Source organism: Polyodon spathula, chromosome 19, assembly GCF_017654505.1.
Source record: "Polyodon spathula isolate WHYD16114869_AA chromosome 19, ASM1765450v1, whole genome shotgun sequence".
Lineage (NCBI taxonomy): Eukaryota > Metazoa > Chordata > Actinopteri > Acipenseriformes > Polyodontidae > Polyodon > Polyodon spathula.
This window is the reverse complement of record NC_054552.1, coordinates 8,074,083-8,089,290: the sequence shown is the minus strand read 5'-3', so window position 1 is coordinate 8,089,290 and position 15,208 is coordinate 8,074,083. Positions and strand designations below refer to the sequence as shown.

Below are 15,208 nucleotides of genomic sequence, written 5' to 3'. Positions count from 1 at the left end.
CAGGAAGCAAAATTAAATGGTAAAGCAAGATAGATAACCATCGGAATGATTGCAAACATCACACGGAGGTAAGGAATGTGTGGAGAACCATTTAAAATGTAATTTAAGCTATATGCCCATGTCTAGTCACACTGTAAGTCTTATGTTAAAGGCAGGTTGCTACTGAAGCCAGCGTATAAGGGAATTTAATTGTAGAACACTAAGGAACCAGAATCTATGTCAGGGTGCTAAATATGCGAATGTGAATGATCACCTTCATTTAAAATTATCACATTACTTCGAGTGTTAAAGCAGAGCAATAAATTACATGTCCAGAATGATTACATTGTAGTTCCTGTTGACACGCGGCGCTGTAATTGCAGTTATATTTTACACACTGCGAACCAGATTCCCAGCCATTTGCCTTGTGGTTCTAATTAGACTTTATTGCAGTCAGTTTTCACAATGCTGAAAAGGGATGCTCTTTATTTAACAGTAAAGGGCATTTAATTCAGATGGTTCAGAGATTGACTCTCTTTGTTTTTGCTCATTGTCATATTTAAATCTTAAATCTGAATTGGATGGATATGATTTCGAAATGGTGAAAGCAGCCATACATGTTTGTGCCTGTGGCCACAGTGTGTCCCAGTTGCACAGAACAGAATACAGTACATAAGAAAACTGCAAAGTTTAATTCACTGTAAAAAATAAGAGCAATTACATTGTTATACACCAAAGATGGGCAACTCTCACCTTTCCAGACCAAGAGGAGAGAGAAATTATTGCTGCATACACCCTAGTGGTCATTTTACAAACCACTTCACCTCTGAAATTCAGTATTTAACAGTCTTTTCAGAAGCAGACCCACCTATTTACAAAAATACATTTATAAGACTAATGACATAAGAAGAAAAATAATAGATAATAATAGCAAGCAAACATAATAGGTAATAAGTTTGTGCAATTTCATGCAGTTGACAGATAACATATTGACATTATTACAGAGAAGTAACAACCTTGAAATTGTTTTCCTGAACCGTTATATCTTTTCAGATAAAAAATACTATTTGGCTTTGCAACATGAAGCTCCAGTTTTATGACAGCTAACTGAATTATCCATGCAGATGTACATTTGCATAACGACAGCTGACTGAGGACCACATGTTAATGTAGACATGAAATGAAAAGTATTAACAGTTCGTTGCCCTTCAAAGGAATCCTATTTTTTACCCTAGATTAAATGAAGGGAATAGCCAAACAGTGGAATGATCATGCTTTCAGAGCCAAACTGTCTCTTTGTAAATAAAGATAAATATAGGATTGTGCCAGTCTGGCATTTTATTGAATTTTAAAGGCTTTCAAATATATTCTAAAATTAAAGAATGGTGTTTAATCATCAGAATATCAAATGCACATTATGGGTTGTAATAGCAATATATTAGATGTTAGGGGGGTGTATAAAAGTAATCTAAATAGAGTTTGATCTTTGGACCGCCACCACGGATATAATCTTGACTGACAACTAACAGCTATAACAGTGCAAGTGAGCTTATTTAGTGTATTTCTTTCTGTGGATTGTTTTATTGATTTGAATAGCAGTGGTGTTAGGATCTGCCACTGTTTAAAGAAATCGAAGAGACCTCCTTGTGCCTGTCCTTCAATGAAAACGTTTGGCAGACATGTTACTATACCGTGCATTGCAGTGATCAATTATCATGTAATCTGGCAGGCCAGCTGGGATGCTCGTATTGTTTTAAATACGCTATGAAAGGGCAGTGTCACGGCCAAGGCTGGTTACCTTCAGGAAGGAAAATCCGAGCCAGGAAAGCTACAGTTTTAAGCGCAGTTGCACACATTTATTTACAAACCAGGAGCCAAATAAACACAAGAACAAAATAAAGGTTTACAGAAAATAAACCATTTAAACAAACACTCCTTAGTATTCAGGTTGAGCAGTTGCCTTAGACATTAAACAAAGGATTTGGTTGCCCTTATATACCATTAGCTGTGGCTTGAGTGACCATAAATTATCCAATCAAGTTTCTGCCCTGCTACACACACTCACACACACACACAAACACACACACACACACACACACACACACACACACATTGTACGTACATGTGACAATTTGAAACATCCAGAGAAGCTTTAAATGTGCTTCACACAACTGAGACAATTCAAATATTTAGACTCCAAAAGAGACAATGTGATCCCTACAGTTCATATTATATAATGTTGTTGGTAATTGGTTCCCTATAATACTGATAACAATACATACAGTTTTATGCCTTTAGAAATTTCTTGATTTTTTTCAAATATTTTGGTTGAGCACTAACATGCCACAAATATCACATACCTTCATGGCACATATCTTTATTATAAACTGTCGCAGCATTTCGCTTTTATTATTAAATGCAGATTTCAAAAGATAAGGTGCCTAGCTATGCCACATGTCTACTTATCTCTAGATCAGTATATACATATGTCTCGGTATCAGACAGGAAATTACATTACATTAGGATTAGCTGGGCAATGTATTTATTTCTAAAGGGAAGATTAAGTAAGGAGAGTCTTTCAGCCTGTCTCCCAGCCCTCATGAATGCCCCCAGTTCTGCCCATCTGTTTGTGCTGCATGGACTATCAATCCTGCCCAAACAGTGAGAGGCAACAGGAGCTGCTCTAGCTGTAACATCCAATGGCTAAAATCACATAAAAAAATATTCCTTTTTTTCACCTGCAACAGTAAGCACTTGTGGTGGGTAAGCAAATCCCATAGACTGTGTGGCAAACACAGTGTAGCCCAAAAGACTTGTAGGGAAATATAAATGATTGCTTTAAACAGAGTGAATGATGCATCAATAAATAAATAAAAAGCCTTTCAATGCAGTTACTGAATGAATAGAATTGCAGTGGGTCTGATGAATTAGTGTTGATTGCAAACATCCAAACTGATCTGGCTAGTCAACATTGAAGAAAACACAGCTGAACTCAAAGATGTGTTCAGTGATTCAGTTCAGCAAACAGAACTAACAATACAAACAAACATGTTCTTCACAGGTGGGGGGGGGGGGGGGGGGAGTTAATAACTAAGAAAGCAGAAGAATAACTACATCATCTCAATAGACAACATGCTGAGGAGTGGACAGCACAGCAGCTAAAATATATACTTTTCTTCTATTATGTATATATTTACAGGTATGGCATGAACAAACATATATAGCAAGACAATGTTATTAAAAGTTCTATTTAGCACCACTGTAAAGTACTGTGCTGAGAAAAGTAGAATAAAAAGATTTTTTTTTTTTTTTTTTTTTTTTTTTTAAATCTAGATTACAAGTTAATTATATTGCAATCTCACCATTTCAGATTGGTTATATCAAGACCACAAAATAATTTTCTCATGACTTTAACACTTATTTTTTAATGTTTTTTTTCCCCTTAGTCATCATAGCATGGGGATAATTCTTGATTCAGTTGTAAATCTCTGTCAGATATCACCTCATCTGACTCAAAATCCTGCTAACTAAAATTAAGAAATAGCTTGCTGTTTACAAACTCAGCAAGCTGCATTCCAGTTGGCATTAAAGAGGCATATGATTTGGAACTTTTTCCCTGTAATTTATTTTCTGGCAGTTTCTGATAAACAGTTGAACTTTAAGGCCTAAATGTTGTGACTTTTTAATTAAAACACACTTAACACGAAATTATATTCACTTCATTAACAAAACACTTTTGTCATAAGTTAGCACCTAAATTGTGTTAAACCAAGATAAAACATTGGCAGTAAAATTATACATAATCACATTTTCAACAACTTGATGCTGCAAGTACATGAAACAGATACTATTTTTGTTTCAGATACCAATATATGACAGAATCCCGTGACAGAGACAGCATAAAAACAACCCTATATAAGAACTGTCCATATTTATTATTATTATTATTATTATTATTATTATTATTATTATTATTATTATTATTATTATTATTATTATTATTATTTAAATAGCAAATTCATTTATATTGCATACTGTTTTTGGTTTCAGTCATCATATCTTTGTGACCTTTTAAAAACACCCATGTGGCCTCAATGCAGCTCCAAACATGTCTAATCTTCAGGTTAGTGGTTCCATTTTGTATAACAGCTGCACTTAGAGATTTGACATGTTTTTGAGCTGGGAGGTTAAAGTAATGAGAATGTGATGACTGACACAGTAAAGTATTTACAATGTGATTCTAAACATGAAGACTACATGCGTTCAGATAACTGTCATATTATACCAATACTACTGATATGTAGTATTCTATCAAGGTGTAACATAGCAAAAGCAAAATCAAATGTTATAAAGCAGCATGCAGCATGGTGAAGCCAAGCTACGTTCAATTATGGCAATTGTATTGTATAACCATGGGAAAAGCAGGGAAAAATGGCAACATTTTTATAGGGAGCATACTTTGCCATAGAGGATGTAAATGCTCATCTCTGAATTGCACATTGCAAACTGGATGAGTAGTTTTTAGAGAAAGATATCCTTCACTGGATACTTTTTGGTTTGAGTGGAACTTCTCGACAGTGTAAGAGATGCAGTGGTTTTGTTCTCGGTAGTGGCTGACTACTGATTGGATGTAATTGATGCACTTGATTCCTGTTTAAAGAACTCCTTCGATACCGACATCTTTCAAGCCACTTTCAAATACTGTAAAGTATACTTGTAACAGACATGGGCTACTTTTTAAAAGTAACCAAGTTTAGCAAGTGGGTGCCTAACCATCTGTTACGAGCTTAATATATTTAATATTGAAAGAAAATAAATTGTAGGTAAGGTGTGTTGTCAGCACAGGGTTATGGAATCAAAACCCAGCTGGAACTGTGTATATATTCCCAAAACATTTACATTGATATTCTCTTCACAAAAAATAATGCAAGCCTAGCACTGTGATCAATGCTTTGAAATGGCCTGCCGTCTTTAATCGGAGTGGCTGTGTGCCTAATTGCTGGCACCTGATCATCTTAGTAAAATCAAAATCACCAGAATGTCATTATTGTAAAGCTTGCAAAGGTTAGTAAGGGTGGGTTTTTTCCAACTCTGCAGTATATTTTTCTACAGGAAGCGACAACAGTATGTTCATGTTTAAATTAATGCACAACCTTTGAAAGTTGCAATACCTTTGGATAAATAAAGGGTGCAAGGTCATGTTAACAATGCAGTTTAACAAAGTAATTTAAAAGCACTTTGCTTCAGTGAATGTAAATGCTTTAGGATGATGTACTGGTACTGTATATCCAGCTCTTAAAAACCCATTAGAAAACTGATTTGGAAGGAAGACATTCAAAAGCACTTATTGTAATAGAGGGATTTCTGCAGATTTGTCCAATTATCTTTAGTCACTATAAAATTAGTCACATTGAAGAACTCTGAATGTATAAAGGATCAAATCCTCTGGGACTGGGTCACAACATAATAGCTCCACAGTAACATTATCCAACAAGCAATGCTTTGTTGTTCTGGCAGTTAATACAATACAAAGGGGTTAGTCTATAAAACAAATACCCTGCCCCTTTACAGCTTGTGTCCTTACACTGCTTTCCAGCACTATTCAGTCAAACCTCCTGTTGTAGGAGGATATTCCACAGAAAGTTTGACTGAATGTCGTTATACTATATATTGCTCATTGTTTTGATTGAATCTCCTTTTAAACTATTCTAGAGCTCCCCCCTATGGCTTGAGGTGGTAGTACTAAAATCATTTTGATCCCCCTTTGGTGCTTCTTGTTGGTGTTTTGACTTAAACAAATCATATTTTTACAGCTTATCTTGCTTACTGTCCTCTACAATTTCTTAAACTTATTCAAATCCATCTATTCCAAGAGGATCCATCACTGGAGTGTGCAAGATTGAAATACACACTGAATCTAAACATTTAAAAACAACATAGACCTTAAAACCTTACTGCCAGTGCACGCCATGACTACATGACCTCATGTGTGATATAAGCAAACTTGCTACCTACAGAGGATGGGAGTATTGAATTGAGGTCTGTGTTAAAACAAACAAAAAAAAAAAAACAGCAAATCAGCAAATATATTGACAACCACAGTATTTGTTGACTGGTGCTGTCTGGTTGTCAAATGTTGAACTTGCATTGTTATTGTTAAAAATCATTTCAATTAGCTTTAAAGTGTTTAACTAAATCCATTTTCACAGCTCACAAAATGTATTTCGTGAATGGACAGTGATAAAATCACACCAAAAAAGGAAGAAAGTCCTCAAACAAAAGAGTGAGCAGATCAACACTGCTCACTTCAAGCATCCCCTGCATTGTAAAGCTAGTGTTCTCTTCTCAAGTAAGTAAGGTTTATCAATCAATCAATCAACCTTTATTTTATATAGCGCCTTTCATAGTGGACCACCATCACAACACGCTTTACAAGATGCAGTAACAACAAGAAAATCCATAATACTTTAAATACAGAGAAATGCACAATACATGATATACAGTAAAAAAAAAAAAAAATCATAATACATTAAATACAGTGAAAAATGCATAATAGCATAATACATAAAATAGTAGCAACACAGCAGCTAATAGCAGATATCAGGCTTAAATAGCATGGCAAGCAAGTGGCGCATCCAGTAAAAGCACTCGCGCGTCTGGACGTCAGCGGTTCGAGTCCAGGCTATTTCTTTGCTGACCGAGGATGAGAGCTTCCAGGGGGCAGCGTACAATTGGCCCAGCACGGTGAGTCTGCAGTGTGTGAAAAAGCGGATGGCTAACGGCACATGCTTTGGAGGACAGCACGTGCTCATCTTCGCCCCTCCTGAGTCAGCACAGGGGTAATAGCAGTGAGCTGAGCTAAAAAAAAAAAAAAAAATCGGGCACTACTAAATTGGGGAGAAAATAACAAAAAACTAATTGGCTACTGCAAAATTTTAAAAAAGAGGATGGAAAGCAAGAGAGAACAGGTGGGTCTTGAGAGTTGATTTAAAGCAAGCGACGGTGGGAGCGTCACACACCAAAGCTGGGAGAGCATTCCAAAGAGTCAGAGCCATGAAGCTAAACAAGCGTTCTCCAAGTGTGGTGCACTTTTGCTTGGGGATAACAAGCAGGCCAGAGTAGGAAGACCTCAGCTTGCAGGCAGGGACAGAGCGTGTCAGCAGGTTGAGGAGGTACTCGGGACCTGTGTGATGAAGGGCATTGTAGGTGAGCAGGAGAGTTTTGAAAATAATCCTGAACTTTACAGGTAGCCAGTGCAGCTGGGCAAGACGGTTGGTATTTCTTTACCAACGTAGCTTTTCTGTCTGGTTAAATAACCGGTATTCTCTGTCTTCTAAGTGTGACAGGTAAATAAATCACTGTCACTTTGCATCATTCAAACTGGGAGAAACTTGGCAGTATTTATGTAAAGCACACTGCTGTACATGTTTTAGCTGCAGAGAAGCAGCTTATCACAAATGTCATTTCAGGCTGTTAGGCTTTAACCTTTTCAGAAAAGTTTACCTGTTAATTCGCCAGCCATTTAATTGTCTGTCATTGTAACATATTGGTACGTGTGCTGCAGCATAAAACCGAGCACAAGGGTTTTTACTTGCTGGAGTGAACATTTCATATTTTGAGGACAGACAAAAAACCTGCAGTAAAAAAAAATGTATATATATATATATTGAAATATTATGATCATTTAAACCTCCTTATTCACCCGAGAATTTTCACGTTTTCCTTCAAATTCAACCCCTTTGAAAAGAGCTTCACTGTGACCTTATGTGAACAGCATAACTATTTTAATTGGCAACCTTATGGGAGACCATATTCCACAAGTTACCTAGTTACCTTCTTTCAGGATGCTGAACAGTCACTAGCCTTGAAAATGAATTGATTTCTGAATACTCCACAGTGGAGCACACTTTAAATGAGATAATGATGTGTGTTTGGTTGTGTATTCGAGGTAGGAGTTGTAATTAGATCTACAGAGGAAATTATTTCTGTGGCTCTTTTCATTCATAGTACTAGAGGCAAAAGTGTCAAAAACTCCTTTTAACTTTCTGTAAGTCCTTTATTTAAAAAAGATATATACAGTACCGTATCTCTGGAAGGTTTGACTGAATGGGACATAAAGAGCACAGGTTCTGTATTATGCGACTGAAAGGGTTTTTTCAGTAATTGCAACAAACTGCCCAAACGAAACAAGATGGGAAAGCCAGCCCATTGATCACTGGATTTCAATTCCAAGAGAAATGGATAGAGCAGCTAATCCAAACCCAGAAAGGAAAGGAGAAAAAGACATAGTGTATGTGATGATAGAAACTCTGACACGTCAGACTGACTACTCTTCAGGCTGAAATGATCAAAAATATAATTCTAAATAACTTAAGTGCATGTATAAATTTGTGATTTAAAGAAAAATGAACATTTAGCAAATGAAATCTGTGACCATTAATTCATGTGTGTCCCTTATTTAATAACCTACAAAAAGCTACAGAAATATAAAGCTCCCTTTTGGATTTAAAAGTAGCGGCAGTATAAAACCAAGGATCCTTTGTGTTATAAACTTTAAGTTTCATTACAAAACTAATAACCAGCAACTCAAAACATTAAGTCAAGGACTAGCAAGTGTCCCAAAGCTGTTTGTTACCTCTTTTGGAACTTTTTTGTACCTTAAAAAAAAGTGATTTTGCAGCCTCTTTTTGCAACATCATTTTGTTGGAGCAGAAGTTTAACCTATAGTGGCATATTGCAATTTATAATCAGAGGACATACAAACCAATTAGCTGCTGTGGTTAAGTGTGTATAGTATAGTGCCGAGCAATGGGATGCAGACAGACAGCTCTGTACTGACACAGCTCACACAGAGGTCACTTGCCTTGGCTAGTTTGCAGTCTGTTAGAGTAACACACGCTTACATAAATATTCCAATTGGGAATGCATTGCCGAAATCAAAAACAGGAGGTCATTTTTATCCTTTTCACTGATGGTTTGTAGTGGTATGCAAATGTATTCTTTTTTTCCATGCAGCCTGTCAAAAATGATTAACCAAGGACAATAGTTGTATTAATGAAATTATATTATTTGAAGGGCATGCCATTAAAAACAAAAAAAAAAACTGTAGAAAAACGCAATCTTCTGATTACAGCGGCGTCTGGGGGCCTTTTCTATAAAATGTTAAACAATGGTAATAATTTGTACAGCTTTGACTCTCTTAATTATAAATATAGAGTGATGGAAATATCTGTTCAAATGCCCAACTTTTGCTGGTCCCAGGAATCTGCCCTTGTCTGACATTCTCATAATACATTTGATGCAGAGTAGCACATGTTTTGAACCAACAATAGACCCAACCTGTTTTAATAAAACTCTTCATTTGTTCAAAATGGGTTAAAAATTTAAAAACGGTCAGAAATAATCAAATCAGCATGGAGTCAGAAAGGCGCCTGTGTTCTCATTAAGCACAGTACCAAATTGTCACGAATAGGATCAATAATGTTTTCCACTTGATTGCAAACAGCTCTTCCTAAATCAGTGTGAGTGTCCCAGACATCTGTTGGGTGTCCTTTGAGATAATCAATTTTATTGCATCGTATTGTAAATATCACAATGAATGACATTTTGAAAAATTGATTTATTTTATTTTTATTTGATTACGAGAGCGCTCCTCCCTCCTAAAAGAACCCTATGTGTTTGCATTATTTTCCGATAACTGCTAATTAATTTAACTCGGAAATGATACATTTCTTTGTGATAGGATTAATTAGAAGGAGCACACACAAAAAAAAAAAAAAAAAAAATTGAAGCACAAATAACAATCAGTGAGATATTGATAGCAATAAAAGTGCATTGCTGGCACCTTGGAGCATGCTGTTCATATCTTGCGCATGTTGCTGATCAATAAGGTATAAGTATTTAAGAGGAACGGTAGGATCACACTACATTCACTGAAGAGTCACTGTTCACATCTCAAGCCTGTTAGCCGGTAAGTGTGGGAATTATTATTATAAATGTAATGCACTGTTATACAGTTATGTTGAAACAGCTAAAGGAGGAAGGAAATGTATGTAACACCTCTCTTTATAGATTGGCTCATATTGCAGTATTGGCTACTGCTTAAGATTTTTTTTTTTGTATATATTATATATATATATATATATATATATATATATATATATATATATATATATATATATATATATATATAGACATATAGACACACACAGTCAATGGACAGTATATTTAGTGTATTGTCTTTTTTTAAATCTTATTTAATTTCAATACTTTTCCCCCCCACAAAAAAAAAAAAGAAACAGTTTATTCTATATAGTAGAAGGGTGCCACACAGACAGCTTTCTTTGTCTCTGTAGGAAATAAAACTATCTTAATGAGAGAAATATAACTTGAAAATATCTTCCTCCAGCAGTAGCCTTGCCTGGAAGCTGTGTTACTTTGCTTGAAGACTTTGCTTGTATTTTGTGTTCTTGCAGCTACAAAAAGCATGGCATTCCTGGTGAGCATCGGTCAACTATTTGTGTTGCTTACTGTCCTTTTCCATCACACAACATCTCTTCCCACTTTCGACAGGTAAGTCTCAATCTGATTTTTAGTTTTAAGTACCATTGGCTGGTAGTCTTGTACTTGAAATCACTGGTCCACTATAAATGGTGTGTTTTGTTTTTTACACCACAGGAGCCAAAGGCATGCCGATGGGCTCTTCACAAGTGAGTTAAGTAAACTGCGAGGGTCCTTGTCTGCTAAGAACTACGTCAAAGCACTGCTGGGAGCCAAGCGAAGGTACAGTAACACTAAACTGAACTGTTGAGCAACCCATCAAACAGACAGTACTAGAAAAAACGAAGAGGTTAATATCTGCAGCGGCACGTCCTAATATAGCAGTACATAGTACAGTAGATAAGGCAGTATATACTCATTCTAATCCGAGATACAGCTTTCTGAAACATATAGGGTTGCACAAGATTGTAACTAGTACCAATCAAAAGTTGGAGTACACTGGCTAGAAACTAGGTTTTTTTCATAATTGACAATGTTTTACGTCGTATATGTTTCTGTAAATACTTGAAAATGAAAACACATGTTACAATAAACAAAACAAAACATAAGGACTATCAAAGCAATGTTCTAGAAAATTGAAAATTGTCTCTAAATCTTGGATTCCTCAAACTAGCCACCCTTTGCCTTAATAACAGCCTCACAAACACGAGGCATTCGGTTAACAAGTTTCAGCAGGAAATCACCCGACATGTCTTCCCAGCTCTTCTGTAGCAATTCCCAGAGATGTAGGGCACTTGTGGGTAGCTTCGCTTTGACTCTTCTGTCCAGTTCGTCCTGTACAAGTTCTATGGGATTGAGGTCTGGAGCCTGGGCAGGCCAGGTCATTAGATTGAGTTGTCCTTCACTTTCCTTCTTCGCCAGATAGTTCTTGTACATCTTTGAGGTGTGTTTTGGGTCAATATCTTGCTGAAGAATGAAGGACTGGCCAACTAGCCATAATCCTGATGGAATGGCATGCCTCTGAAATATGCTATGATAGCCATGCTGGTTGAGCTTGCCATGGACTTGGTAAAGATCACCAACACTGTCACCAGCAAAGTAACCCCAGACCATGACACTGCCTCCTCCATGCTTGACAGTGGGAACAACTCATGCGCTCACCCTCTCTGTGTCTTACAAATACTCGGTGGTTGGACCCAAATATTTCACATTTTGACTCATCGGTCCATAAGACCGACTTCCACTCCTCAAACGTCCAGTTTCTGTGTTTTTTTTGGCTCAGGCAAGTCTCTTCCTCTTATTCTGCACTCTTAACAATGGTTTCTTTGCAGCAATTCTTCCAGTTAGGCCAGCTTCACGCAATCTCCTTTGAACAGATGATGTCCAAACATCCGTACTTCTAGTAGCATTTAGCTGAGCTTGTATTTTAGGGGCAGTTAAATCGCCGGTTTCGCAGACTTGTGAATCGAATGAACTTGTTCTCTGATTCTGAGGTCACCCTTGGCCTGCCTGACCTTGTTCGGTCCTCATGAGTGCCATTTTCTTCAAATCGTTTGATGGTCTAGGCCACAGCAGTTACAGACACTTGCAAAGTTCTTGCGATTTGTCTTAAAGATTGACCTTCATTTCTTAAAGTAATTACAGACTGTTTTTTTCGTTGCTTAACTGAGCATATTTTGCAATGTTCTACTCCCTTACATTCAGGAATGACAAACTAGTGCCTATGCTACCTATATTTATAGTAATCATGAACCCTCACTTGTTAACAATAATTGCTGACAAAAGGTTAATTAGGCAACATGCTAGTTAACTCAGAGAACATCTAACAAAGACACTTTTAAACTTAGGCCAGTGTTCTAACACCGTGTTAAACACATTTCAGACTTTTAACTGACTTGGGCTTCAGACTGAAATCCCCTTGCTTTGGGTGACCATTTCATTGAAATTGCCAAATTAAATTTTTGAATGCAATTCACTTATGATTATCAGCTTATATAAGTACATGTATCATATAATGCAATATTAAGTGTTTATAGACAAGTTTATACAGTTAAAAGCATAGATAATCAAGAAAAACCTGGTTTCTTGCAGGTGTACTCAAACTTTTGACTGGTACTATATAATGCAATTAATTTAATAGGAAGCAGGTAAATTACACCAAAGCAATATACCTGACAAGTGTCTTCTTTTATCATATTGGTGTTATACAGAAACATTATTTAAAGAATGTTCTCTTAATCTTAAAATGATAATCTTAACTGTGTGTGATTTTAGCTTGTCCGAAACATCTGGTTTGAGCACAAGGCAACTGGGAGACATTGAATTCACCAACAAATATGCTGATTACCTAAAGTCCAAGGCAAAGTTACACAAAATCACCTCCCTACTGAAACACATGCAGAACATTAAAAGAAGGTAAGTTAAAATAGTCTTAAATCTACCAGAGCAAATCATCCGTAGTAACATCATGCAGACTGAATGGGGTGCAAGTGGTGGACTCAAAGTGTCTAGGCTTGTGCGGGTGGATTGGAAATCAGATGTTCTTTCTTTTGAATCCTTAGTGATGAAAAAAGTTTTCAGGAGAACCCTGAGCCTCACATATCCCCTGTTACAGAAGAAATCAACAGGGATGAAAATGACCTTTGCCTCCACTGGTTCCAGCAGAATCTTCTTAATGACAGGTACCTCCATTTTATTGGAAGTGAATATGTGCGTGTTCAGTACGGCCGCTCTCATCGTCACAATAAATTTTATAAAATTAATTTGGTAAAGCAGGCAATTCCACAATCAACCAATTTAAGTACCTCACAAATTACACATAAATAGCGGGTTTGGATCAACCCTGCTTGTGTAGGCTATGAAAGACCTCAGCCTGGTACTAGCCATGGTGATGAGGATGCTCAGAAGAGAAAACTGAAATTTACCAATATGCAAAAAAAAAAAAAAAAAAAAAGAGCTCTTTGTTATTAAATGTTTCTTTGTCCTTGAAAACGATGTCTCCTTCTTGCTGCAGACAAGTCTCCCACACCACCTTGCCTTTTCTATAGCCTACTGTCTGACTGCTGTAAATTAACGCCTGCTTTTCAGAGTTCTTAAAATAATCAAGCAAATACGAGGCCCGCAATTACCGGCAGCTTTAATAAATTAGACAGACTATTTAATAGACCTCATTTGCAAAATTCCCTCCCAATTTTAGCGGTTTCGTTCAGAAACGCCAAAGAATTACATATGCATATAAATAATTGCATATGCATATACAGAATTGCATCAAGGGATAAAGCGCACAGACATTGCCCCCGAAAATCGCGTATTAATTGCGTGTTTATGCCATTGCGTGTGTTTTATAAATCCCATTCAAGAATTCAGAACCCTCCGCGCCCGTTTTAGAGTCGTAAAACATGCACAATCCTTTTATAAATCCGAGCGTGCGTGTCTCTTATTATAAGATATTGCATTACTGCACTTCAGCTCAGGCTGCTGAAACTGTGCAAAATGACATGTTTTAATAGTAAGATTCACTACACACAACATCATAACATTGTACTCAGGAACTGCTATTGAACATGACATATTTTTTTTTACTTTAGAATTTTACCATGTGCACGATATCTATACACAATCTATACACAAAATCTATTCCTACAGAAGGATCAGCCAGATCGTTTGTTGGCTTTTCCCAGACTTTAATGCTAATTTCCTCTTTTAGATAACCAATGTAATTCTTTTGTTTTATATTCACAGCAGTCTTAATGGCACCGATTCAGATGAGGCTAATCAGCTGATTGGCCAGTTTATTTGCCATGCTGTGAACCAACTAGTTGCAGACCTCTACCAAGAAGACTTCTACCTACCAGACAATCAAAACAGGGACTGAGGGCAAACCAGTCATCAGCACAAGAAAGGAGAATCGAGATGCAATACCAGTCATCTTTTTATTCAATAATTATTATTACATGCCAATTTTTATTACATTAAGATGTTTAATGTAAAATAACCTGTAATCACACATTTTGAAATCCTCTATGGGTATTATTGTATTGGACTAAACCTACCCCCCACATATCTACATGGAGAAATCAGCTCACATTCAAACACCTGCAATGTCTTTCCTTAATAATCCTCCAGGTGTCAGTACTTGATTGCCGAAAATATGAAAGCAACAATAAATTTTCATCACCCTTATGAGAGTTTACTGCAGCATAACTTTAGTTAATGTATTCAATAAAAGACAAAAGTTTTGTCAAAAGAAAGTTGTGGAAAAAGCTTGTGAGTATTGATCATGATACAGCAGGAAACTTTCCTAAAGGTTTGTAACCCTTGAAATAAGGGTATAGTATATTGTTTCAATAAAGATCATTTAATATTAATGTATTTGAACGTGTCAGCGCTTTATTTTCTACTACACTATCACTCTGCTCAATATAACTCCCATGTGAAATCACCTCAGTATTTACAGGCCACCTGACTATAAAGAATACAATTGCTTCAAGCAAGTATTACTCTACTTTGAGCTTTTTTCACTTCCAAGCAGTAGAGGGGGCTAGACAGCCTCATTCTCCACCTTTCTGTTAATACATAAAACTCTCACTGCTGCTTATTTATGCCACATTTCTATCTGCATCATGAAACCAGTCAGTAAAACTCAATCTCGTCTTGTTCTAGTTTCCAAGTGGTGCTGCTGCCAATTCCATCTGCAGTCTATATAATCCAATCTTCAACTCGACAATAT

The 15,208-nt window shown here is 36.5% G+C and overlaps 1 protein-coding gene across 1 annotated transcript; it reads left to right on the top strand.

Moving 5' to 3' along the window:
- LOC121294379 (VIP peptides-like) lies at positions 1-14,671 on the top strand. The gene is made up of 6 exons (XM_041218008.1): positions 1-68; positions 10,455-10,551; positions 10,657-10,761; positions 12,754-12,894; positions 13,041-13,160; positions 14,221-14,671. Exons 2-6 carry the CDS (start codon positions 10,466-10,468, stop codon positions 14,351-14,353), a joined length of 585 nt encoding a protein of 194 aa, XP_041073942.1. The 5' UTR covers positions 1-68; positions 10,455-10,465; the 3' UTR covers positions 14,354-14,671.
- Positions 14,672-15,208: the final 537 nt, after the last annotated feature.

Excerpts from the sequence above, each read along its gene's own strand:
- LOC121294379 (XM_041218008.1), top strand. The coding sequence starts at position 10,466 with ATGGCATTCCTGGTGAGCATCGGTCAACTATTTGTGTTGCTTACTGTC. Across the intron at positions 10,762-12,753 it reads CTGCTGGGAGCCAAGCGAAG|CTTGTCCGAAACATCTGGTT; the intron begins GTACAGTAACAC and ends GTGTGATTTTAG. Across the intron at positions 12,895-13,040 it reads ATGCAGAACATTAAAAGAAG|TGATGAAAAAAGTTTTCAGG; the intron begins GTAAGTTAAAAT and ends TTGAATCCTTAG.